General features: G+C 36.7%; 1 protein-coding gene across 2 annotated transcripts in view; it reads right to left on the bottom strand.

Annotated features, from left to right (window-relative positions):
• The window catches only part of ARHGAP27_1 (Rho GTPase-activating protein 27), a 56156-nt gene extending 32856 nt beyond the window's left edge, over window positions 1-23300 (bottom strand). Inside the window, exons 1-9 of one of the 2 annotated variants that reach the window (XM_051209007.1) lie at window positions 23268-23300; window positions 20176-20218; window positions 18663-18789; window positions 17461-17546; window positions 11424-11534; window positions 9900-10190; window positions 8451-8618; window positions 5052-5192; window positions 2600-2704 (exon numbers count right to left, since the gene is read on the bottom strand). In XM_051209007.1, the coding sequence (XP_051074421.1) occupies window positions 2600-2704; window positions 5052-5192; window positions 8451-8618; window positions 9900-10190; window positions 11424-11534; window positions 17461-17466 (822 nt within the window). In that variant the 5' untranslated portion in view covers window positions 17467-17546; window positions 18663-18789; window positions 20176-20218; window positions 23268-23300. Of the gene's footprint in view, window positions 1-2599; window positions 2705-5051; window positions 5193-8450; window positions 8619-9899; window positions 10191-11423; window positions 11535-17460; window positions 17547-18662; window positions 18790-20175 lie in introns of both variants that reach the window. The other variant, XM_051209006.1, reaches the window with a different exon arrangement.
• Window positions 23301-27524: the final 4224 nt, after the last annotated feature.

Here is a 27524-nt window from a genome sequence, read left to right as displayed (position 1 = left end):
TGAGGTAATCAATTCTGATGACAGTTCGCCATAAGCTCTCACTCGACCAGTTGTGTTCGAGTAGAGAGCCTTTATAAAGTTAATAAACTTCTTTGGTACTCCTTTCAGTGACAAACACTGCCATTGAACCTTACGATCAACAGAGTCAAATGCCGCCTTAAGGTTGAGAAATACAACTATTGTGGGGCGTCTGAATGTGTGTCTGTGTTCTAGAACCTGACGTAGTGTGAATATCTGGTCTATACAGCCACATCTAGGTCGGAAACTAGCCTGGTTTTCTCTAGTCTGTTTTTCACGAGCTCTAGTTAGGGGTCGAAGTATTATTGAAGCCAATATTTTAGACACTATATTAGTCAAACTGACTCCTCTGTGATTGTTACAAGAGGACCTTTTTCCTTTCTTATAGACTGGCACAGTCAGTGATTGAGACCAGTCAGATGGGATTACGTCCAGTTCCCAGATTTTACCTAAGACCTCAGTTAATCTCACTGCTAATACTGGGCCACCATCCTTAAAAATCTCAGGGGTAAACCTGTCAGGGCCTGCTGCTCTCCCTCGCTTCATATGTCCGATAGCTTTTTCAACTTCGTAAAGAGTCGGAGGACTTACATTAACTTGCCGTTCAGGTTGACTGGAGATCGTGGGAAACCAAAGTGTGGCTGAGCGCCAGTTGAACTGATCCCTAAAGTGTTCTGCCCATCGATCCAATCTCCTGGACTGGCAATGTATAATGTGTTCATCTTTTTCTGAGTCATGTCAGAATAAGTAAACGATTACACGAGTTTATGTAATTAAGTGACAGGATGGTAGATCCATGTTTATTAAGTCAATCAGATCGTGTTCTGCTAATGAGTGAATATTTATTCTTATTTAAATAAATGTACAAATAAAAATAAACTGTCTCTAGATAAAATCTGCCTCATTGTTTGTCTTCAATTAGTGAATATTAACATGGATTTGTCAGTGGACACGGGCAAATTTTATCAAAACTATCCACTATTCAAAAAGATCAGTACAAAGTTATTGTTTCGCAACATAATCTTTGCTCAAGTTCTGATTTAGATCAACGTATGGGTTAGTTTAAGTAAATACAAGAGATCTACACAATTAAAAGATTTTATTCCTTTTACCAGTAGTCCGATTGATACGAGTTGTTAACATAAGTAGCGTTTATGTGAACAAAATCAGTCAGTAGACTACAAAGAAAGTTCGAATAATCAATTAGATTGAATATAGTGACCAATAAATTTTGACCTAATGACCGAATGACGTCGTACTCGTATAATGAACGAGAACTCGGGGACAACTAATTTATTGTTTAATGCAAAATTACAGAGCTCTTTCATAAAATGTTTAAACCATACATTAAACATCTCAACTACAAATCTTCCATTAATAGTCCTTTACATCCTTCATGATTCTTCTATTTCTCAATCCCTTCATGTTTTCCTTTCAGTTTTCTTCAGTTCAATCTCCTCAACCTTCTTTTGAAAGGCATTCAACTTCCGATTGGTGTCACATACTACTTATGTTTGTCAAAATAAGTGCAAACACCATACCCAAATGTAAAAAGTTACATTTTGCATAAAAATAGTTTTTGATCACTCCTGATAAGTAACGAGCAAATACCAAACTGATTTTCATTACTGTTGAAAAAATTGTACGAATCTACACAAACTACCAATGTAAATAATTTTAAAATGCTTATTCAAAACTAAATGATAACCTGAGAGTTACTTCAGTATACTTCAAGGAAGGTGACAAACAAGAGATGATATTCAAACTGATTCAGTGGATATTAAGGACAGTAAAAGGTTAATATAGGTGAGTAGTAAAACAAAAATATTCGCAACTGACTCCTAGAAACATTTGTTACTTGAACACTTTTGGCACCACGTGGTAAACTGAACCAAATAGTGTTTGTTAAACTTGGGAGCTAATGACTAAAATTTAAATTCTCAAAAACTATTCAATCATGGCTCCAGATAAAGAGAATTATCCTGACAGTCATTACAATGTAGTATGAGAGGTAAGTTAGAGAGAATAGAAGAGAATAAAAAAGAATACGTTAAGATGTCATTTATCTGTTTCACAATCACAATCTAGTTGATTTTTTTAAAAACACTTATGGTCTGAAGAGAGTCAGAGATTAACCTTCTACATTCGATTGAGAAGTATGTGGAAAACATAAAACAGAGATAAACAAATCAATAATTATGATCTGATTCTCATGTCATACAGCAGATCTGTCTAAACCCCATTCACTTTAACAACCAAGTCATTTCGATAAAATCTTTTAATTGTTTGAGAAAGGCATACATTTTACTTTAGAATAAAATTAAACTGAATGCATCCTATCTTATTCTTTCATAGTTTTTCACATTTTCAAATAGAATAATCCTTGCAAGTTACATCCCTTAAGTAACCGCATACTATATCAAATCAGTTTTTTATTGAAATAGAATGTTACGAAGAATCAATCAGTCACTGAATATATATATATATATATATATATATATATATATATATATATAATTGTTTCATGATCAACGAAACCAAAGTGTAAAAACAAAATTATATCATTGTAATTTTTACTAACTTTGAGCACATTCTTTCTTGATGTTTGTTCACCGTTTGCTTCGCTAACCTTTACCTCTCTAATGTTGAATTGAACATCAGGTTTACCAAGTGGTTGATGTATTTTCTAATCAATATTTTTTAAACAAATAAATAAATATTATAAGAATCATTACAAAAGTTGATTGTCTCCCTAATTCCTTAGTCAATTTTGATGATTAAATTTTAAGTAAATATGATAGAAAGTTATTGTTTTTTCGTGTTCAACAGCATATTGTAAACCTAATGTAATATATGTTTCAAATCGAAGTCGATTAATCCTTGAATTACTAAGTCTAGATAAAAACAATAGCTTGTAAAATGAGTATGAATTTAATTTATAAGTGTTTGTGCCTATCAGTTGTATAATGTTATGGACTGTAGTTGATCAATCTCTTTGGGCATATATACACCCTGTGCAGATTGCCTCAATATTTCCATTTAGTCATAAATGTTTTAGTTAAATAAATCCAATATAAACAAGAAATAATACTTTTATCATCATATGTAAATGATAGTTGACGACCATTTATCTTTCATGAAGTAGGTACCGATCTACAGATTTTAAACTCTTGGATTTTCATTTGGAAGAAATAAGAAAACATAAATTTTATATAGGAGTTTTATCATTAGCTTATGTAAATATCTTAAAACATGATAACTAAGAGGTGATATTAAACTATTTTTTGTATATCTACTATAAAATAAATCAGAATCGGTAAAAATTTAGATAAGCTAATTGGATTACGAATAAAAGACAGACAAGTGATTGTTTATTACGTCATAGTCTCTTAACAACATAGAATAAATTAATGTTGTAGACATTGAAACAGGATACCTACACTATGCAGTGACTGTTACGTTACAAACTTGGTTTATAAAATTGAGTCGGAAGTTGGGGTTTAGAGTGTATGAAAATTTATTGCATTCTAACTACGAATAGTGTTCTTAAGCCAGTATAATTAAGAATACACAGTCATCACCTCCCCCCATAACCTAGTTTCAAGATAAACCGAGGAATATTTACGTTCATACATCATTTTATTTATTTAAAAAACTGCATCAATCCTGCTGAGTTGGTTTCTGACATTATTACTGAAGTGATGCAGGGATTATTCAGTTGATCGTAAACTAACATTAAATGTAACGCTGACGTGACATTTTGTCCTCTACCAAGGGATGAATGTACTGAACAATGGTTCCCTCTGTACATCTTTGTACATGTGATCTACGGTTGTTTGTGTGGAGGATATTTCTAGTTATGCAGTGGTACTTCAATAATTATGTTTATTTGATAAATCTGTATTTTATTCTATAGTTTATAGTACTGTAAATGTAATACTATATATATATATATATATATATATATATATATATATATATATATACTCATTTTCAGCAACAACCTACTGTAGGAGTGAACAAACCAGATCCCAGTGGAGGAAGAAAGCAGGAAGAAGCGCTGGAAATGGAAGGACACACATTGAGGAAAGCACCCAATTGCATCACAAGGCAAGCCCTCATTTGAAATCCTCAGGGCCAAAGGAGGAAAGGAAGACCAAAGAACACATTACGCCGAGAAATGGCAACAGACATGAGAAGAATGAACAACAATTGGATAGAACTAGAAAGAAAGGCCCAGAACAGAGTGGGTTGGAGAATGCTGGTTGGAGGTAAACATATGTTGAGACGTGAGATGTGATACTGACTCTGGGTACGAAAGAAGGAGCAGTGACCAGGTCAAGAAATGACACTATCCCATTATTTCATTGGTTGTTGGCCTGATTCATATAAGTCAATGCAGACTTCCTGGATAAAGTCCTCATGATTAATGGGGCCATTATTATATCAGATATTTTTCTACATTGTCAATTCATTTAATGTAATTTATTGTGTTGGAACTTCCACTGTACAAAAATTAACTAAGAGCATTACGTCTTCTTCAGCCTAGTATGCTTGGATACATCACTCGACAGGTTGCTAAATCAAATCATAACTTAGATAGAAACACAAATATATTCCAAAGCAAACAGTAAGTTAATAAGGAAAGAGAATGGTAATGTATATAGAAACTTTACACATGAAAATTCAATACTCTTCTCAACTTATCCACTAACACTGACTATTTGAAAATGAACTATTTAGTGTGCTCAAACATAAATGTAATTTAATCAAATATTCATTCAGCTCATAAATGGTTAATAATACTACATCAAAAATATTTATAAAGGAAGATTACTATGATTATTTAGTTCACAACAAATGATTTTATTATCAGTTTCAATTTCCTATGCAAGAAAATATTCTAAGCTAGTACATGATATTGATATAAAATTCCAATATCAATTAAATACACTCTAAGAATGAAAATTGACAGATTTTTCAAAAAAAAATAACTTGAATATGATTTAAGCACCATTTGAAAATTGACTTACAGGTAACGAAGGCTTATTATCTTTGTATAAAAAAAGTAATGGACCACTAAGATGTAATACACCTGGTATCCATTTCTTTGATATACGTTTGCCATTTTCAATTAACATTGTACGAATAACTGCACCACGTCGTTCAAAGTGCTAAAATTTACAATAAAAACCATTTGTGTTTTTCTTTTTATCAAATTGTTGAATATAATTAAAAAAAACGAATTAAATGTTTAACATCAATTATTCATTGGCAAACTATAGGTTTTGTGTACTTGCAGAAGAAAAAAGTTAGATTGTCAAAATTTGTAAAACTCTAAATAATGATATGCATTTGTAACCAACACTAAGAGATTTTTTTATTTTCCTGGCCTGCACCAACACCTGAACTAAGGATAATGATTGAAGTAGTCGAACGAGTCGATAACTTTACTTATTTTAGAAGTCTGATCAATCCTAATGGGTTGGTGTCTGACGAAACCTCTACACGGATTCAGAAAACTTGCTTGGCTTTTGCCAATTTATGTCACCTATGGCAAAGGCAAGATATCCGACTATCAATTAACGTACGAGTATACTCGGCGAGTCCTGAAGCAACAACTTGTATTTCGAGGGAGGGAAACGCATCGCAAACACCCTGGTATTGTTGCTCAGTGCTACCAAAAGACTCTGCATTCTATCAGCGTCTCCACCAAACAGGACCATATCATCTGCGTATTCTAAGTCGATAAGTGGACCTCCTGGTAGAAGATCAATGCCCGAAAATTCAGTTGACGAGAACTTTAATTCCAGCAGTGTGTCTATGATGAAGCTGAACAAAAATGGAGGTGGTGAACAACCTTGGAGGACATCACTTGAAGTTGCAAAAGCAGATGACAGTTCGCTATAAGCTCTGACTCGACTAGTAGTGTTCGAGTGAAGAGCCCTCACAAAGTTTATGTATTTCTAATGTACGCCTTTCAATGATAGACACTGCCACAGAACCTCTCGGTCTACATTCAAGTCAAGAAAGACTATCATTGTCGGACGCCGATGATGGATATGTGGTCGATGCAGCCACGACCAGGTTTGAAGCCAGCCTGATTTTCTCGTGTTTACAGTTCACGAGTCTTTGTTAGGCGCCCGATCATTGTTGAGACTAGTATTTTGTATGCTACGTTAGTGAAACTAATCCTCCATTGTTGTCACATGATGATTTTGACCCCTTCTTATATATTGGGACAATCAATGATTATGACCAGTCAGATGCGATAACGTCCAACTCCCAGATTTTGTCTAAAATATTAGTCAACGCGGAATCTGCGTTCGGCTTTCTCGTCACTCAGTTGAATTCTAGTGGGTCTTCTTAATGTGGTTTTTCTGCATCCAGAGAGGTGAAAGCAGATGTGTGCTTGTGTTAGAGCATGATCGAAGTTCGAACAGGTATTCCAGAACGAGCGACATTCTTCTGTCGAGCCTCTCCAACGATGACTGATGGCAATATGGTCTATTTGAATCCATCGTTGGTTTGGTGCAGGCGGTCGCCATGTTAGAAGATGTCTCTCCTTATGCTTAAAATTTGTGTTTGCTAAAGATAAACGATTTTCTGAGCACAGTTGCAGCAGACGATCACCACTATATGTTCGTTGTGCCGGAATACTAAAATACCCACCTAAATGCCTTTCTGTTTGGTTTAAACTACCTACCTGGGCATTAAAGTCACCCCCTACGAGTACTATGTCTGAACGTTTAGCTTTCTGAAGAAGTTCAGATAGCTTTCTGTGAAATTCATCTTTCACTTCATCTGAGCTGCAGTCGGTGGGAGCGTAGGCAGAAACGACAAAAAGACAACGACGTGTGTCCCTATCCTTCCGAGTTCTTACGGAGCCGTTTAGCCGAACAGCACATAAACGACTGTTAACGGGGATCCACTCTAACAGTGCTTGTTCCGCCCTCATGCTTAGTGCTATCCCTACTCCTGCCAGTCAACGAGAGCTGACCATCGCGTCACCAGATACACGGAGAGTGTATCTCGTTGGCTCTCCGTTTTGCCGAGGTGAGGTCAAGTGAATGACCACACTGGGACCCTGTATGCGTGTTTCAGAGACACAGCATACATCAATGGTACGGGATTCTAGGGTTTTAGCTAAAGAGGCCTGCTGGCCGATTTTACATAAAGTGTGTACGTTGAAGGCTCTGATGTGTAATTTGTGGCGAGGTTTCAATAGACTTGGGACAGAATTTCACGCATCAACCCAGTTAAAGCGCCGGACATTCGCTTTTTATCCTCTTAATTTCGTAAACAACACCCTGCCTCTAGGAGGCAATGATCAGAACTTCCCTGGCACTAGCTATATACGTGTGACCATATGAGAGCATTTTGAGAGAGAGAGAAAGGACTCTCCCCACCTCCGGCCGTACCGGAGCATTAAGGGACCTAAGGATAGTTTTATGTACCCGACACTGGGTTACACAGTTTATATGAAGGGCAGTGATACTACCAGCAATCCGAACTGAAATAATAAGAGTAAAATCTGAATCAGTGATAAAATAGTTAAACTCAAAAGGGTGAAGCTGAAATAATTATTAGCTTATCTAAACCATGAAATTTTGTTGGAAAATATCGAGTAAACGATTCACCGTAAAGAGAACTTTAGCACTCTTATTTTTGAGTTTTTAATTATACCATATTCAAAGCCAATTCTCACTAAGATATATTTAACAGAGTTAATTATCAGTCAGTAACAAATAACTTTGGTTTCTGTAATTCTCTACTCCTACTTGCTTATGATTTTGACTATTTCAAATTTCTTAACAGGTACCATACATTTTCTAACGTTATATTACCCACACATGTTTTGCGGAATCGATATAAAAGGTTAGTATTTTTACTGTATCAAATAACTAAATGTATTATAAAGTTTAGAGCGTAGGGTTGAATTATCGAACAGGATGTGTTTTTCTACAACCAATTGCTTAATTCTAATAAACACTAAACAAGGGAATGAGATACCTTTGTCTGAGTTTCGGATTATCTTCAAAAGGTCCAGTCTTTCAGCTTACAGATGGGGACCAAAAGAATTTGATATTCAATAAAAGCGATTATTTTACAACTATAGACAGCATAATGCTTAGGAGCCTATATAAAACTTGTATTTTTGAACAGTTTCATTTGCACATATCCACCATTTCTGACTAATTAATAGCTATTGTTGCAGCCAGTTTAATCTAATATGCAGAAATATGTTAAGTATATTTGTAAACAAACTGTAGTGATCATTAAGAAATAAAAAATAAAGTATAAATGACAATTACATCCTAAACACTAGCTACACGTATCACAATTTCAGCACAGTTTAAAAGTAAGTATTTAGCATGATTTTAGAGAATCAATTTGAAAACGAACATATAGCTAGAAAACATTTTGTGTACCGTAAGTTTATTTTCACTTGGTCCACTGATATGTTCTTTGCTTACATTCTTTATCTGAAAACGTCCACCTGCTCCTTGATCTTGATCATCAAGACTGACTAAGCTGAAAGGTCGATTGATAACTTGTGTTGAACAAACTTCAGAAGGTATATGTGAACTTCGATGAGACTGTAAAACAAAACGAAAGAAATGTTTGCATATGCAGTTATTAGTTTCAAATTCAGTATTTCGAACGAGATATAAGTATAGATTCAAAGTCATGTTTTTACATTTTCAACAACTTGTATCTACCTCTGAGTATACAGAATCCTTGATAAGGCTGACGAGGTAAATAATTTCAGTGTCCACTAATCAAGCGTTTGAAATCTCTACTGTTAACTAAACACTAAAACAACTTAAACCCTGATATTGAAATAATTTTTAAAAAATAACGATTAATTTGTAATAAACAATTTATTCTCTTTTATTTTTATAAATAATAAAAGATAATTTCGTGAGTGGCATGAACTCTAAAGCAATGTACACTTCCTGGTTGAATCCTTGGTTTTTGCAAAGTTCATTCTGAGCGATTAGAGTAGAATGCATTAAGTTTATGAGGACAATAAATGAAAATAAGATGTGATGAACATTCCATACTGAAATTATTGATGCCTTTACACAACATAAATGACTAGTGAGAGCATAATAAACATAAAGGTACCATACCCGATTCATATGACAGGAGCAAAGTAACTAAAAATGCTAATAGCACTTAAAATACACTTGGTGTTGTTTTACTTGTATATTCCCATTGTTATTTAGGACTCCATTTGATCAGTTTCATGTTGGCATATCTTTAGGCAAATATGGATAGTGACTTAAGGCTATATCGAGACAATCCGCACAGGATGCACATATGCCAACATGAGACTGACCAGTTGCAGTCCTAAATAACAATGGGAATATACAAGTAAAAAAACACCAAGTAAATTTAAACTTCACCCCATTGCACAAGCAGGTGGTTATCAGGACTCAGTAGCTAAGTGGATAACGCGATGGCATTTGAAGCGAACGGTACTGGGTCTAAGTCCAGGAGTGGACATCAACTCTGAGATGCAATCATGAATAGCAGGTATATCCAGCCGATGAGTCCCATATAGGACGAAACGCGCGTCCTCGATTCCACTGCTAGCCACTATCCATCTTTGCTCAAAATCTTGTGGGCACTTACTTTTTTTAAATTCACTGGGTGCATAAAATGAGTGGGATAATCTTAGCAAACGATAATTGTCTTTCAAGTAATTATATTTCAGTCACAAGGAAATTGTGAAGTAGGAACATCAAATAACTGATTGCAATTAACTAAAAAAGTAGTAGCAGATGTTGAATCATTTTTACAGAAGGTACTAATGCATGAATAAAAAGCGGAACTTAATTTATACAAAAAGTGAACTAAAAACCAACTCATACCACTTTAGATTGACTCATTGTTCTCCGATTAACTTTACTGATACTTGACATTCTAGATACAGATGGATACTGATCAACATAAGAACCATTATTTTCATCTTCAAATACTGAACAGTCAAAAGCTTCCTTGGGAGCATTCGGTTCATTAATATCTAAATAATTATTCAATGAGTCGGACGAATGTGGCGCGTCTGTAGGTGATGTTTCTAGATCTTCAAGTGCCCATACGGAATGACGAGTGTTTAGTTCATAATAATATGTTTTTCCATATTGATCAGTTGCTGGAACCCACTAGAAATTTCGATAGGAAAAAGGACAAGAAGAAAACTTTAAACTTAAATCTTAGGCAAACAATAATTGTTTACTTTTACAACTAGTCATCATAAAATTGTCGCATCATGAAGTTACTTGTGTCAACTATCAAGTATGTATAAGAAAATTTATCGCTTCGTTTTAATACTATAATTTTTTTAAAATTAAATTTGCAGAAATGTCTGTTTATCACAGCTACAAATTACTTAACAGGAAACACTTAAAATTAATCAGAAAACGGGGTTTGTGTATAGCTCGTTTATTGCATTAATATCCATCATAAACAAACGTGAAATTTCTATTATTTCTAAGTATACTGAATTTCTTAAAAACACTTAGCTAAAATTCTGACATGGTACTACATAATTAAAACAGAAAAAACTAAGACCTCATTCACTTATGCATATATCTGACACACAATACTGATAACTTTCATTCCAAGTGAGATATTCAATTAAGCAGTACCAAATTTATCTGTTCTTAGAAATATAAAAACTGTAGAGGGAACTAAAAAGCAACATCGGATTTGTTATTGTCAAACTGTTTACCTATGAAGCAACTAGCAAACTATATGTTACGATGAGCATCGCAACAGTTCTCTGAAAAACCTCAAGTAACCTGTTCAGCATAAAAACCCTCATCAATCTCATACAAGAACGTAAACAGTAAAATATCTCCAAACTACACTTCTTATCACTATTCGAATATAATTCAAAGTGATGTGACTGAAATCGCTAATTCATAAGGGATATTATGTACTTCGAAATAAAAAGGTCAATATTCGAGAAGGTTCAAGTTAAGACGATGATAATGAAATTCCCAACACAAAAAAAACATAGTAAACAATATTTGTTTACCGAACACTATTAACACGATTTACTAATTAAGTACCCTTTCATTGAAAAATAACATTTCAGTTTGTTGGTCTAAGCTATTAAATTCACAGTAAACACATTACTGAAATATTTTACCAATATAAAATTAAGAGAAAACGTGAGTACAAACAGTTGTCAATCAATAATTTCTAACTGATTATTTAAGTGTAATGACTATCACAATCAACCTATAACTTTTATTTATTTTAAGCTACTAATGGTATATGATCATAGAGTAACTAAAATGAGCGGAAAAACCAAAGTGAAAAGACATGAATTCCCAGTTTTTATAAAAATTAAAAACAATCATAGTTATTATTATTAACCTTAAACTGACTTTCTCATTAGTTGCTTCGTTAATGTACATCTCTTGACCATTGTTTACACAATGACGCCAACGGACTCCATTCGCCTGATTATTTGATAAGATATCGGAAGGTGAAATATTCTAATAAAAATAAATAATAAATAAAAAAAATTTAGTCTATAAAACGACTATAATAGAATCTTTATTAATCATTAAAAAAAATTGATACTTATAACTTATTTGTTTCATTAAAGACTAGTTTTGTTATAGTTACAGTTAGACTTTGTACATATATCTTTGAAATAGGAGAATAAGTAATACGGTTGAATTGTTTGTTCTCGGAAAAAAAAATAAAGGAAAAAAATTAATGTTTCGTATATCTATCTAATGAATAAGTGTACAACATTTTCCTGATCAAATAATAATAATTCTTTAGAGTCGATTTTATTCAAACTATAACTATTTTGTTGGTGATACACAATTAAGGTTATTCGTAAATTAACAGTAGATACGATCAAAAAACCTGGAAAGTATAAACAGAATACATTAATGATGAAATGTTTTACTGGATATAAACAGGTTTACAATACTTTTGGGATATATATATATATATATATATATATATATATATATATATATATATATATATATATATATATATATATAATAGGTTCATTTATTATGATCCGAGATATTGTCAAACTACTGAAAATCTAATTTAGTTAATACCACATAACATAACTCTTAGTAATAGGCAATCCAAAATCTGGTAATCACTTTAAAAGTCAGGATTGAACTTTCCTTAAATTCCAACAGTACAAAAATCTACCCTGGTGGCCGAAAAATATCTATACAAATGTATTGCTTGATGTTATATAATATCGTAACGAAACATAAAACTGAGGGAAAAAGAAAAAACTAAGTAAACAAGCGACAATACATAATATATCTATGTCTTTTTGATAAGCAACAACTACAACAGGAATTACATTCAGCATTTCACTTGAATCACTCGACATCATCTGAAGTTGAGATGCTTCATTTAATGGCCACATTGTGGACTGAACCCGTAAAATTCGGACAGTACTAATGAAAAAACATCATCTAATTAACCAAACAATAATAGTAATGACTTTATTCTATATTATATGTTTAGTACAATACTAAATTCTCAGTATTCAATATTTCATTAAGTCTCTCTTAATCTTCTTATATCACAAAGTATATATCTGCATGCACGTATATGCATGAAATAAATAGTGATAAAACCTTTGTTTTCTACTGCCACCGAAGTACTTGATCCTAAGCAATACCTACTCAAACTCATCATGTGTAGTATTTTTAAAATACTTATTTCCCTAGAGCTTGTCAGAACATTGGAGACCTTATCAACAGCAATATCGACCCGTTTAGGCACTACCTCCTTTTCGTAATAGAAAGACAGTGTCGTACAAGATGCCATCACACTTCGGTGCAGCCAGAAAAACGAATTCGCTCTGTAAAATGAAATTATTAGATATTTTTTACTGTATTACTTCTTAACTGAACTTATTGATATACTGAAATTTCAACAAAGAAACGTTTTAGTTAAAGTGGTCAGTCAGTCAGTCAGTCAGCTACAACGTACGACCAGGCATATTTATGCATCGGTCCAAGTTGCCATACCTCATTAACACAACGAAATTGACACCGGATTCATAAAAGTAGTTAACTCAGAGGTGATAATAAATAAAAGAAAGATTGCAATAAGGATATAGTACAGGAAGAATGAATTAGTTCGTAGAAAGGAAGATATGAAGCAATTTTAATCTCTTAGTTTAAGGGAAGACAGAGAGTGTATACACCGACGCCATTGTGATCGATTCTGAGCCATGTCACCAAGAGTCTCCAATCATTGGTTACGATAGTCACGCGGACTCCAACCAAGTAGTCTACATCTCCCAACATGGCTCAGACTAGAAGTTAGTGACTTCAAGCACTGATGCCACGTTTTGATTTGGCCGCCTCTAACTTTCTTCCAACCACCTCCAACACCGGTTAGCATTGCACGTCGTGGTAATCGGTGTTCAGGTATACGCAACACGTGGCCCAACCATCTCAGTCGATGAACATTCACAACCTCATCAACTGGTTTACTATCATTCCCTAATACCCTACGTCTAACCTCACTATTACTTACCCGGTGATCCCAGCAGACGCCAGCAATATTTCTGAGGCATCTGTGGTCAAATATTAGTAGCTTACGAGTGTCTTCTACTCTTAATGACCATGTTTCGCTGCCGTAAATTAAAACAGAATGGACTGCCGCGCAGTGTACTCGTCCTTTTATTGATAGACGGATATCTCATTTTCGCCATAGGTGACGTAAGTTGGCAAAAGCCAATCGAGCTTTTCGAATCCGTGCTGAGATTTCGTCAGACACCAACCCATTAGGGCTGATCAGACTTCCAAGATAAGTGAAGTTGTCAACGCGTTCGACTACTTCACTCCCTATCCTTAGTTCAAGTGTTGACGCAGACCAGTCCTGAAGTAACAACTTGCATTTAGAGTGAGAGAAGCGCATTCCAAACATTCTGGCATTGTTGCTCAGTGCTACCAAAAGACTCTGCATTATATCAGCGTCTTCACCAAACAGGACTATGTCATCCGCGTATTCTAAGTCGATAAGTGGACCTCCTGGAAGGAGATCAATACCCGAGAATTCAGTAGACGAGAATGTTATTCCCATCAATAAGTCTATGATGAAGTTAAACAAAAATGGAGAAAGTGGACAGCCTTGACGGACACCACTTGAGGTTGCAAAGGCAGATGACAGTTCGCCATAAGCTCTGACTCGACTAGTAGTGTTCGAGTAAATAGCCTTCACAAGGTTTATGTACTTCTGGGGTACGCCTTTCAATGATAGACACTGCCACAGAATCTCGCGGTCTACCGAGTCAAATACTGCTTTCAAGTCAAGAAAGACCACCATTGTCGGACGCCGATAAGTATGCCTATGTTCCAGAACCTGACGAATGGTGAATATGTGGTCGATGCGGCCACGACCAGGTCTGAAGCCAGCTTGATTCTCTCGTGTTTGCAGTTCACGAGTCTTAGTTAGGCGTCCGATAATTATCGAGGCTAGTATTTTAGATACTATATTAGTTAAACTAATCCCTCTATGGTTGTCACAGGATGATTTTAACCCTCTGTTATATATTGGGACGATAAGTGATTGTGACCAGTTAGTTGGGATAACGTCTAACTCCCAGATCTTAGCTAAAATATTAGTCAACCTAATCGCTAAAATTGGACCACCATCCTTAAAGACCTCTGGAGCCAATCCATCTGGACCAGCTGCCCTTCCTCGTTTCAGATTAACTATAGCCTTTTGAACTTCTGCTAGAGTTGAGGGACCTACTTCAATGTTCCATTCACACTGTCTGAGAATGGAGGGTAGTTGTAGAGTAGCTGAAGGCCAGTTGAACTGTTCTCTGAAATGTTCCGCCCATCGTTCTAAACGTCTGGACTGAGAGCAGATGAGAGTATCGTCTTTTTCCGAAATAATCTCACTTACACTTGACTTATTAGTTCTAGTTTCTTTTATTAGTCTGTAGAGCTGTCTTGTGTTCCCTATAGCCGCCGCCTTTTCCATCTCTTTTGCTTTCGTTGCCCACCACTGCTCACGGTCGTTCCTTAGACTTTTGCTTAACCTAGATCTGATTTGTTGTCGCTCTTCATCGTGTTCAGAGCCTGATGGGATGAGTTTACGAGAATCCATCAGTGCAATAGACCTAGAGGAAATCCATTGGTTCTTTGTAACCCTGTGGTTTAAATCGCTGATAGATGTCACTGCTGTTTCCACAGCTGTTTGTATGGCTTTCCAAGCAACATCTGGGTCAGTCTCGTTTTCAGAACTACCTAAGCGTGACCTCAGTTGTTCCTGAAACCTACTTTTGGTTTTCTCGCTACTCAATTCAGTTCTAATGGGTCTTTTTACTGTGGCTTTTTTGCGTCCAGTGAGGCACAAGCAGATGCGTGCTCGTATGAGGGAATGGTCGGAGTCCAAGCAGGTACTCCAGAATGAGCGACAATCTTGTACCGACCCTCTCTAACGATGACTAATGGCAATATGGTCTATTTGAATCCATCGTTGGTTTGGTGCAGGCGGTCGCCATGTTAGAAGATGTCTCTCCTTATGCTTAAAATTTGTGTTTGCTAAAGATAAACGATTTTCTGAGCACAGTTGCAGCAGACGATCACCATTATATGTTCGTTGTGCCGGTATACTAAAATACCCACCTAAATGCCTTTCTGTTTGGTTTAAACTACCTACCTGGGCATTAAAGTCACCCCCTACGAGTACTATGTCTGAACGTTTAGCTTTCTGAAGAAGTTCAGATAGCTTTCTGTGAAATTCATCTTTCACTTCATCTGAGCTGCAGTCGGTGGGAGCGTAGGCAGAAACGACAAAAAGACAACGACGTGTGTCCCTATCCTTCCGAGTTCTTACGGAGCCGTTTAGCCGAACAGCACATAAACGACTGTTAACGGGGATCCACTCTAACAGTGCTTGTTCCGCCCTCATGCTTAGTGCTATCCCTACTCCTGCCAGTCAACGAGAGCTGACCATCGCGTCACCAGATACACGGAGAGTGTATCTCGTTGGCTCTCCGTTTTGGCGAGATGAGGTCAAGTGAATGACCACACAGGGATCCTGTATGCGTGTTTCAGAGACACAGCATACATCAATGGTACGAGATTCTAGGGTTCTAGCCGAGGAAGCCTGCTGACAGATTTGACATAGGGTGCGTACGTTGAATGCTCCAATGTGTAGTTTGCGGCGAGGTTTCAGTAGACCTGGGACAGTGTTTTGAGCACTAGAATCTTTGGCTATGGTGACATTTGAGGAGGGAGCCGAAAAAGGAAGTTTAGAGGTTAAAGTCGATGTAGGAGGAGTAATAGGAAGTGAAGACGGAGGTTGATTAGGAATACAGTGGTCTTGAGTGCTGTTAGAGGTATGAGGGCGGTTATCACTTCCCGGTTGCCCACACCGTGGAAGGGTTGTTCTGGAGGTAGCTGAAAAGGAAATTGGATTAGAGGTGGTCTTAGTGACCTGAGAGCGTGACTGCAGTGCCCAAGGGACAACTGCTTGAGGTCGGTCACACACGACCTTTTTATGGGTAATTTTTGTGTTAGCTCCGTACTTGTTGAGACCTTACCGCCGGAGACGGGTATCCGTGGGATAAGGCGAGGTGTGCATTTTTAGGGTCGACCTTTTCTAACCCCACCCCTCCTTGTGGGAAGGCAGCATCGCTGTTGTGCTGGTTGTCTGAAGGAAACACCTTACTGCTGTCACACCTCTGTACAGTCAGCAGTACGACTTCGCCTTCGGACCTTGGGTTTGTTACTTTTAGTCTTACCGCTCTTCAACCGACCTGTCTGACATGGTAGGACCTTGAGGAACAGTTGTTCCAGCCAGTATAGCTCGGTTGCTTCATCACGATAGACAAGCCCGACCACCACGTCAAGGTAGCAACAACGGTCGGTGGTGGTCAAGCCTAATAATTATATCAAAGAACTAAACATGATCAACAAGTGAATTTGATGACTGAGCAAAATATTCAATTAAAAGATCGCCGAAACAAATTAATGTATTCCATAGAATAAATTATATAAAAGGGATAATATCTTTATCCTCTCCTTTCAGATATTTTAGTTGAATGAAGTTGGGGAAACTAGTTATAGATCAAACCTGTATTTATATAAATCATGTTATACTCATCTGAAACGGAACTGATCATGTTCGGTTTACTACTGTGACACCTCACTAGTAAAGTGCAATATCCCAGAATAATCGTATGAAATGATAATTGGGGAGATACCTCAATGTAAATAAACAGTGCTATAGTTAAATTACAAATCAATGACATGCTTCTAAGCAATTGAGGTACAGCTATTGACACAGACAGTTTAAATCTCAACAAGCTAACGAATATAATGCTAAGTATGTATTTTTAATATGAAACAGTACGATAGTGGGACAACATAAAGTTTCTAGTAATTAAGAGAGAGAAAAGAAACTTACTTCCATATGACTATCCTTACTACGTCCAACTGAATATTGTGAACCATCAGAAGATCGCGTGTACTCAGAATCTTGATATGATGAGGCTTATATATTAAATATAGGAGATAAATAAAAACATTATTGAATACATCTGACGATAAAACCACAACTTATCCAATGGAGATAAAATTAAGTCAGCTAAATGACGTTTTGAGACTACACTAGAGGGAAATACTTTAGTGAAAATGACTAACTATCTCATTTGTCGTGCAAACTAGCAATAAACTACTTACTAACAAATCTACGATTTTAAATTTCCATAATGGGCATGTTATTCCTAACAGTAAAATTTAACTTATATGTTTATTTTATGAAATAACTCCAGTCAACATAATTAATATGCATAGTTAGTTGAATGTGAAGGTTAGGATGCTAAATTAAAACCATTTCCATCCCATATTTTCACATTTCTAGATTCATGAAAGTGAACTTAGTTTTTGTCTTCAAAACTGTTGACCAGCTGTTTTAACCTTGTTGCAATCGCTATACTTTGTTACCAGATGGTCTTTGCTTAATATTCTTTACTTCTGTTTCACTAGATAAATTATTTGAACACTTCGACTTTCTAACTCTCCATTGTTTTTCTTCGCTAATACTAAAGTCCAATATCAAAGCTCATTACGATCCGATTATCTTTTGTTTACATCCTAAGTGAATATCGTCAGTTATAATTAAACATTTAGAATGCTTGAAAAATCAGAACTACACAAGATATAAGATTGTTTGCGACACTATAGCGAGATAAACTTTTGAATACAGTGCTAGTTATGTTCAAATATAATGGTATGCCGGTAACTTCAGACTAATCTCAGCTTTCAAACAATATTAACCGCTGGAACAAACATAAAATAAACATTCTAGCTAATCATTAGATATTGCACATCAAAATGGCATTTCCATATTTGAATTTTGATCATTTTATGTTTGCGGTAATAAATAGTAGTTTCTGATTGGAAACAGTTAGTAGGTTTCGTAAATACAAATGATACACATTTGCTATAGCATAAACGATCGATTTTTATTTCCAATTAAGAAATAAAAACTGACTTTGTTACTCCGGAAGCTTAAAAAAATGGGTTAACCAATAAACATATGTTGATAAAGTGAAACTCTTAACTTAACCACAATCAAATGAATTAGATTCAGAGTATTTTACTTACCCAGGTTTTTTTCCTTCACTTCCATAACTTTTACATCATCTTCATATAATGATGAAGTACATCTTCCATGAGAATTTTTGTCACTATCATAAGTGGCCTCTTCAATATTTGGGTTTGAGACGGGATCCTACGTTAAGCACAAGAAGTAAACTTAGAAATTCTGTGTATTAATTACAATAAAATGATATATCATTGGCACAAAAACATTCACTAAAAGAGTAGAAACACTTTAAAGAGATTTTATCAGATGCATCCTGAACATGTCATGAATTATCATTATTTGAACACAAATGTTAGTACAAATGGGCACCAGATACAATATGAAGAGATAAAGAATGTAAGGCGCGTATAAGAAGGGAACAGTAACGTACAGAAATTAGTGTATGATAGTGAAATAATAATAATTGGAGGGGCGGTTCAGGTATTAACTTTCTACCCAGTGTTCAATTTATTTAAAACTATTAAGTCCAACTGTGGGATTGATATCTAAGATAAAAAATTTTAAACAACTCAAGCTTAAATTAATGGTGGGGTTTATCACGCTAGTACTGTTAATAGTTTCTCACTGGTTTAGGTTCTTAAACTATAACCACTGAGGTATAGGTTTCAGCTGTCTCCTACATACCAAAGCAGGTTGGCAGAGTTGTTAACTTCCTCATAATAGTTATGGCTTGCAATTTAGTTTATTTATTTTATTTATTTAAACACATAAATATTGGTAGAAAGGGGCACCGAATACATATGCGCCACACAAGTCACTTGATTTGGGTGTGTGCTATGATACTGCCCGGGTGCCCAAACCAAAGTAAGTAGTTTCCTTAGGGGGTCACACCAGGAGCCGTTGACCCATAGGTCTGATTCACAAGGCAGTAGAGCAACATCGTGAGATGTAGTCCCATGGTAGCCGGTGACCAACGATTGATTCGTACTACATATGTTTCTTTAGGATCCTGGAGTCCATGTGGACAACTGGTTTGGAATCAAGGTTTCCCAACTCCCCTAGGTGGACTCCGTGTCCACCAACCCAGATATTCGCTTTTTGTCCTCTTAATTTAGTATACAACACTTCCGCCGCGAGATGGAAATGACTAGGACTTCCCTGGTAGTTGCTGTATACGCGTGGTCATGTTAGAGCATTTCGAGAGAGAGAGCTGACCCTCCCCACTCTCGGCCGTACCACGACATTTGGGGACAAAACTGAGGATAACTAAAGATTATTTTCATTATAACATAAATACAAAATGGTAGATGATCAATTCAATACGGTCAATCAACTATTACAATAATCCGTAGCAAACAATGCTTCTAATTTGCATTGCTAACTGTTAGCGGGACATAGATTGGATTAAAGCATGCACGATTGCGTTGGTGCACGCTAATTGGCTAATTCTTATCTGATAACTTCATATTTTAATGTCCAGAATCCATTAATCGTTAAAGCACGCAAAAACTAAAAATTATCACAAAGAACCATACTACCTTTATAGGAAAACGCTGTGAAGAAAAAAATTACCTGCATGATTGTGCATGATTTCGACAGCTGACCCGACATTAAACTATGCAAAAAATAGGTATTATTAAGATATTAAATTTCAATGGCTACAAAAATCTGAAATATTATGCGATCAAAAATTTGAGATCCAATGACAGAAAAGAACGATTTGCTTTTAGAATCACTTTTGACAGCATGTGACTACCGGCCGAGACCCAATAACACATCACACCAATAGTCTTCTTACGGATGCACTGCAACCATTTGCCCAAGATTTACGTCTTACTGTAACAGTGAACGACCGTCATATAAGTCAATAGTAACGACGTTTTATGAACCATCTAGAATGGTTGGCTTAGTTAGCTGTTCAAGTCAATATACATTTTTAAACGAAAATATTCTGATTCTTTGAAATTCTGAATAAAACCCACGACTATACTTATCGATGACTTATATATTGTGTTAGTCTAGATATAAACGTACGGCAAAATTAAGTGATGGCTTAATAACTGTAACAAGGATTAAATTATTATTCCGTAAAGGAGGCTACAACATTATGGTTATAAACTATTGGCAGGAATTTCCGAACGAAAATCTGTTAGTCAATAATAAAATAATCATATTACAAAGCTTAGCCTAGGTTTTCTTCAAGGATTTTGAGATCTGTTTATTCCAGATCTCAGCAGCCGTATATCCTTTAAGTTTGGCATGCCTAAAGAGAGGTTTCTTTTGGACTGCCGCTGGGGCAGGTTACAATGTATGCACAACTCAAAAACTTTCCAAACGCGTCTCAGAACATTACACGGTATGGCTCTTAGAAGGGTAATGAAAAGCTATCACTAGCTCAATACAAGAACACCTGACTAACTCCAAAGAATTCGACCTTTAAATAAATCTATACAGTCAAAAGAAGTGGATCAACAAGAGATCAAATCAAGAACCTGTGTACCCCTGAGGCGTTGACGATCCACTGATTCAGTCCTTAACTTTGTGTCCAAAAATAATACGGCCAACCTCTTGCCCTTCCTTGGAGATAATGATATATTTGTCATACCTAGTGAGTGTGAATTTGAATTTCTGACGTTTCGTGACTAAACGAAGGCCACTTCTTCACAGTAAATTAAATCAACCAATAAGTAAGATCTAACTGCTAGTCACTCATAAAATATCTGTAGGATAACTGCCCGACAATTTTATTATAACTAAATCGCATAATTTTTCAGCTGAAACATTGGCAAAGGAATACAATATGTGAACAGCACAGTGAGGATGTAGTAAATTAATTGAAATGCGGGTCTTAAAAGGAATTTGTAGACAATCAACTACGCTGACTAATTCGTACCTTAACAAGTGGGATAATGTTCAAATTCAGAATTTGTCATTCCTAATTTAGGGATACTTTTTTAACAACTTGAGTGCAAATTGCTAACCAATGTTTATTCTACAAAACCCGAAACCTAACGCAAACATGTTGACCCAAAATGCTGCAATTTATATCAGAAAAAACGGAAACTAACAGGATGAAAAACAAATGAGTGGAAGTAGTAATATTATTTGAAGCGGAAAACTAGACACGAAAAAATATGTAGTTCCAAAGAAACGAAGGAGGTTGAGAAATGAAAATACTGGTATGCTACCGGTGTTTAACTCTAGAAGACGGGATGAAATGGTCGCTTTGTTACGGTCCAACTTAATCCATATCGCCTGATATCTTTAGCCACAGATAACAATTATCGCACAAACCGCAATTGGAAAATCAGTAACTCTGTATACGACTCTGATGAGTAGTCAGAGACTTCATGTCTTGTGTTTGGCTATATTCATCACTTAGTAAGTTGTAACACTGTGTTCTGAGTTTCTCGGTAGTAATTCAGTTGAACTATTTGGTAAAAAATATGCTCAGATGAAATATAGGTTTATTGTCTTGGTTTCAAAACGTACGGAAAAGTTAGTGCTCTACATATCCCATGGACTACACCCAGGGGTCCGAGTAACTCTTCAGCATGGAGGTTCGCACCCTTCCCCATACGAGAAGAATGTGGGGGAGATTTAGGTTACTGGGTACTGATGAGACAAAATCTTAATATCGAGAAGCTATAAATATTTGTGCTTCGACCCTCTGTGAGTCTAGAAGGTTGTCAGAAGAAAAAATTGTTAAAGAATCCATAGAATTCCCAAAACGCTTGTACTCGTACATAAACCAAAGGACTAAAAGATGAGGAAATACTCCAGCACTACGGGGAAACAGTAATAATTCATCATTAGTGGACGATTATAGTAAGACTCGAGCATTATCACACTACTTTAGCAACGTATATACCGCGGAGACACCCTTTCTGACAGTTCATACAAACCCCCCACACACACTGGACAATGTGACTACTAAAGAAATCGATGTCTTTGGTCTGCTAAATAAGCTTGATACAGGCAAATCCATGGGACCCGGTGAAATGCATCCTAGATCACTATAGGAGCAAGCTAACTTCGTTGTGAACCCTCTAAGTATAGGTTTCAATCTATCCGTAACCCAGGGTCGATCACCAAAAGACTGGAAGAACGCCATAAGAACACTTGTCTTCAAAACAGATACGAAACATAAATGTGAGAACTATCGACCCGTTAGCCTAGCCAGTGTGATTGTTAAAATTTCAGAAAAGATTATTCGGAAGCTGTTTACGTATCTCGGTTAAGACCGGATTTTTTCTGAGAAGTAGCACGGTTATTTCTGTCTCACTAACTTATTATTGGCTCGTGAAAGTTGGTGCGCTCATAAAGACCGAATGTTACCTGAAGACGTAGTCTATATTGACTTCAGCAAAGCTTTCCACATAGTTCCTCACAATCAGCGATTATATATGTTTAGAAATATCGAGGTTCGAGGCAATTTATTATTGTGGATAAAATAAAATAAATGGCAATAATAAAACATTTAAATTCACATTTTTGTTTGCTTCGACCACTATAAAGCTGGCACTAGATTTATGAACTCTTAAATATCAAGCATCAAATTTACTATTTTAGACATTAGGCTTCAATTAAAAAGCTGCTTATTGGATACTAAGAATATGATCTACAAACACATAAGAAACATATTTACTTCATATGCAACGTACCCATTAAACGCTTGCGCTTCAAACGGTTCAAATGGTTCAAATGGTTGTGGACGGAATAGAAGCTTTCGCTTAACAGGCTTCCGTGTCTGGTAGCAGGGGATCACCAATACCTCCAGGCAGGAACCTAGGTATATAAACTATAATAGATTAGAAAAAAAGAAATTGGTAACTCATAATAAGATCTTAGCCTGAGTCCTTAAGAATAGGTAAAGTTTCCTCTTAAAGGACTCCTGGGAAGTCGCTTGGATTAGTTCAGTCGGCAGGGAATTCCAGCATTTGACAACTCTTAAGGAGTAGAAGTTGTGTCTACAGTCCGTTCTGCTAAGCTGTATCTCCAATTTCTGGGTGTTACCCCTTAGGTTAGTATTGGGACTACGCTTAAGTAGGTGTTTAAGGGGATGTTCAGAAGTGTTAAGGATACTGTAAGCCATCAGAAGGTTTCCTCTAAGACTCCTATACTCTAATGGGTAAAGGTTAAGTGATTAGAGGCGCTCTTCATAAGGTTCCAAGTAATTATGACTCGGTGTGAGAACCTGTATGCCACGGGTAATTTGTTCGTTCTTGGCTTTTCTACTCGCCTGCCATGTCCTCTGAGATATCCCGATCTAGTGGGAAGAAAAAGAGAGAATATATTAGGTCTAAAATCATTTCTCAGTATTCTGTACATCGAAATTAGATCTCCCCTTAGTCTGCGATAGGACAGAGCAAAGAGTTCTTGCATTTCAAGCCGCTCTTTGTATGGCAAACCCCAGAGTTCTCGAATTGCACGGGTAGCTGCCCTCTTTACCTCTTCTAAGTTACCATATTCATCTTTTAAGCAGGGGCTTGGATCCCAAACGCAGTTCTCAAGCTTAGTTCTTACTAAGGTTGTGTATACTGTAGTGAACATGGTAGTATTTATCTTGGTGAATGTCCGCCTTAAAGTCAATAGAGTCCCAAACCCTTGAGCTGCGACTTCCTGGAAATGGGCCGTGGTCTTATGGTCATAACTCACCGACACCCAAGATCCTTGTGAGACCAGACCACGTGTACAGGCACTTCCCCTATGTTTTATCTGTTAAACTTTGCATCACCAAAGGTTTTGTAGACACATTTTACCGCGTTGATAGGCGTCAGCCACTGTTTAGATCAGTTAATCACCATATTTAAGTCTATCTGAAGTGTGCACGTATCTGCGTCTCCCGTTATTTCTCGCTAGATTTTTAAATCGTCGGCGTATAATAACATTGGCGGTTGTACTATACATGGGAGATCATTTACATACTGTATAAAAAGTAAAAGGCCTAGTGCAGAACCTTGAGGTACTCCACCAAGTATTGGTCTCCAGGTGGGGCACTTCAAATTTACTCTTACTTTCTGTCCACGACCTACTAGGAAATCCTTAAGCCATTTTAAAAAAGGTCCGGCAATGCGAAGATTTTCTAATTTCAATAGCAGTTTATTAGTAGGCACCCTGTCAAAAGCCTTACTGAAGTTTATGTAGACAACATTCACTGAGTTTCCATTGTCTAGCGCCTTTGTCCGAAATCCCCTTGCTATAAGGAGCTTCGTTGTACAAGATAAACCCTTTCTAAAACCATGTTGTTCGCTGTTTAACAAGTTATTGGTTTCCATAAATGTGATTATGGTCCGTTTGATTATTTGTTCCAATATCTTAACTACAACATTGGTGAGGCTTAAAGGGTTGTAGTTTGATAGAAGTCGTCTTGGTCCTGTTTTTTGTATGGAAGTGACGATTGCGTCCTTCCAGCCCATAAGTAACACACCTTGGTCAAGTGACATATCGAATATCACAATCAGTGGGGCCGCGATATATTGTGCAATCTGTCTCAAGATTTTGGGGTGTAGTTCATCTGGTCCTTTTGACTTTTCATATGTCTATGGTGCTAACAGCCTTAAGTACATCGTCTTGATAGGAGTCCATGGTGAGCAGGTGGTTTGTTGACTCCGTATTTTGGTCTCGCTCTTTGTCTAGAGGAGGTTGCTGAGTGAAAACTGCCCCAAATGGTCAGCCATAGACTTGTAGTGACTCACCATTTATCACGAGAACACGACTGGTTTAATAGAAACAATTCTTATTATAACGAACTGTACCAGTGTTTGTTTTAACGTGCTTTTGTTTAACTGTGCTAATGACAGCTATTTTGTGCTTCCATTCTTATACTTACACTTTGATTGTAACTTCGCGCGAATTCGGTTACGTTCTGTAACCAAGCTTCTATCCTGGCACGATCTCGGTATCCTTTTGATGCCACGAGATCGCCAGCGAATATATGTCGATTTGGTTCATTAACTGTCTTCTGATATTTGGCTTCTCGGGGATTTTATGGATCTATTTGGTTACGTTCGACCTTCGCCTTCTGATTCATTTGGCACGTGTTTCTTTGTAGCGGTGTTCATAGTTAACCTCAACTCGACGCCGCGCTACAGACTCTGCTTTTTCCTGATCGTCCCCCATCATTTCAAATTCACTCCCTTCTTTACTTATGTTAGGAATCCAATAATACATCTTTGTTCTGTAGTTTATGTACGAGAATATTCTCTTGGGCTGCTTGAGTGCAGATTGTGCCAGCTGCATTTCATATTTTCTTTGAGCTTCCCGAATTTTAGTTATACACTTGCTTCTTACCAGTCTGTAACGTTCCATCGTATCTGCTGTGTCAAGGCAGATATCAACATTCCAACATTTCCTCTTTTGTCTTAGTTAACGTCGAATATCCCGATCTTTCAAGGGATGGCCGTGCTTCATCTTCTTTGGGACTGTCCAGGGTATGTATGGTTGAGTTACCCGATTGTATAACTGCCTGAAATGAGTCCATGCCTCTTGTACTGATGCTCTTGAGTCAATTTCTCAGTTTGACTGCCTCCATATCTGCCTTCCATATATGAGGACGGGCCGGCGCAACTGCTTAACAGGCAATTTCAACCATGAATTTGAATAATACGGCTGCATGGTCACTTCTCCCTAGTGGTGGGAGGAAAATCATCTGATCAACGTCATCACCGTGTGTGAAGACTAAACCTAAAAGAGATGAAGAGTTTCTTAAGTCATATCCTGTGGGATTTCTAAAGTGTTGGAATAAAGCTAATCCAATCAAGGTTTCTAACAGTTTGCGATTGAATGATGTTATCGATGACCCTACTTTTAAGTTAACCCAGTTTACATACAGTGCATTAAAGTTGCTTACTACAAGGCTTTTACCCTTGTTACACCAGGACTTAATTTTACTTAGGAGGAAATCATCTACTACACATTCTGAACCGCGATATACTACAACTAATTCAATATCTTCCCGTCTACATTTCAGCTTGCATCACACCAATTCACATTTCCCTGCAACGTGTGCCACTGTCTCAACTGGTTGCATGGTTAAGATACTTTTCGTTTACAGGATAATCCCGCCTCTCCTACGGTTTAATCTATCAGTCCTACTGAATAAAAACCAGTCAAACGAATTTCATTATATAATACTTCAGACGTTAACCAAGTTTCTGAGACAACAATAACATCCGGTTTTTCTTTATCCACCACTGACCTGAGCTCCACTATTTTATGTAGTAGGCTGCGGGAAGTTGTGTAGCATACCTTTAAGTCTGTGGAGAACTTTCCCTTGCTACCCAGAGTGGTTTGAGCATCGTCTGGCTCCGAACTTTTACAATTTGAAAACCCTTAAGTACGAGGTTTCTTTCACCTTTTCGGCGGCGCTCGTTTATTTCCACTTCTGCAGCCCGTCTCTTAATACGATCAGCTAGGCTGAGATCCTCACAGACGTATATGCCGGATCTAATCAGTTTACATCAGTTACCTAGACTCAGGTTCCTTTCTTCAACCGTGGCAAATGTAACCTTCAAGAGGTGGCCTTTCTCAGGAATTTCAGAATCCATCTTTTGTCCTATCCTATAAAGCTTACAGATGCTAACTCCTGAAACTGTCTTTCGGGGTAGCTTGCTTATTAAGGAAATAATACGACTGAAGTCGTGCTCAAATCTAACCTCTGGTTCCTTATCGGAAGATTCTCTTTACTCATGAAAAATGGCTGACCTCTCGAAGAGGTCTATCTTGACATGCTGTGGAATTTTAGTTCCTGAAACCATCTCTTCCTTGCAGTCCAATTTCAAGTCAGCGTCAACCGCAGAGCTTATGTTCTGTTTGCTTACTTTTCTTTACCTAGGTGTGACTATGAGCCACTCATTTACCTTATTTTGTCTCTTGATCACTTCCTCTACACTGCTCAGACTTGGCTCCCCTATGGTTTG

The sequence above is a fragment of the Schistosoma haematobium genome, chromosome 1 (genome assembly GCF_000699445.3).
Source record: "Schistosoma haematobium chromosome 1, whole genome shotgun sequence".
NCBI classification, from domain to species: domain Eukaryota; kingdom Metazoa; phylum Platyhelminthes; class Trematoda; order Strigeidida; family Schistosomatidae; genus Schistosoma; species Schistosoma haematobium.
The sequence above is the reverse complement of the archived record's forward strand: the minus strand, read 5'-3'. Positions and strand labels throughout refer to the sequence as shown.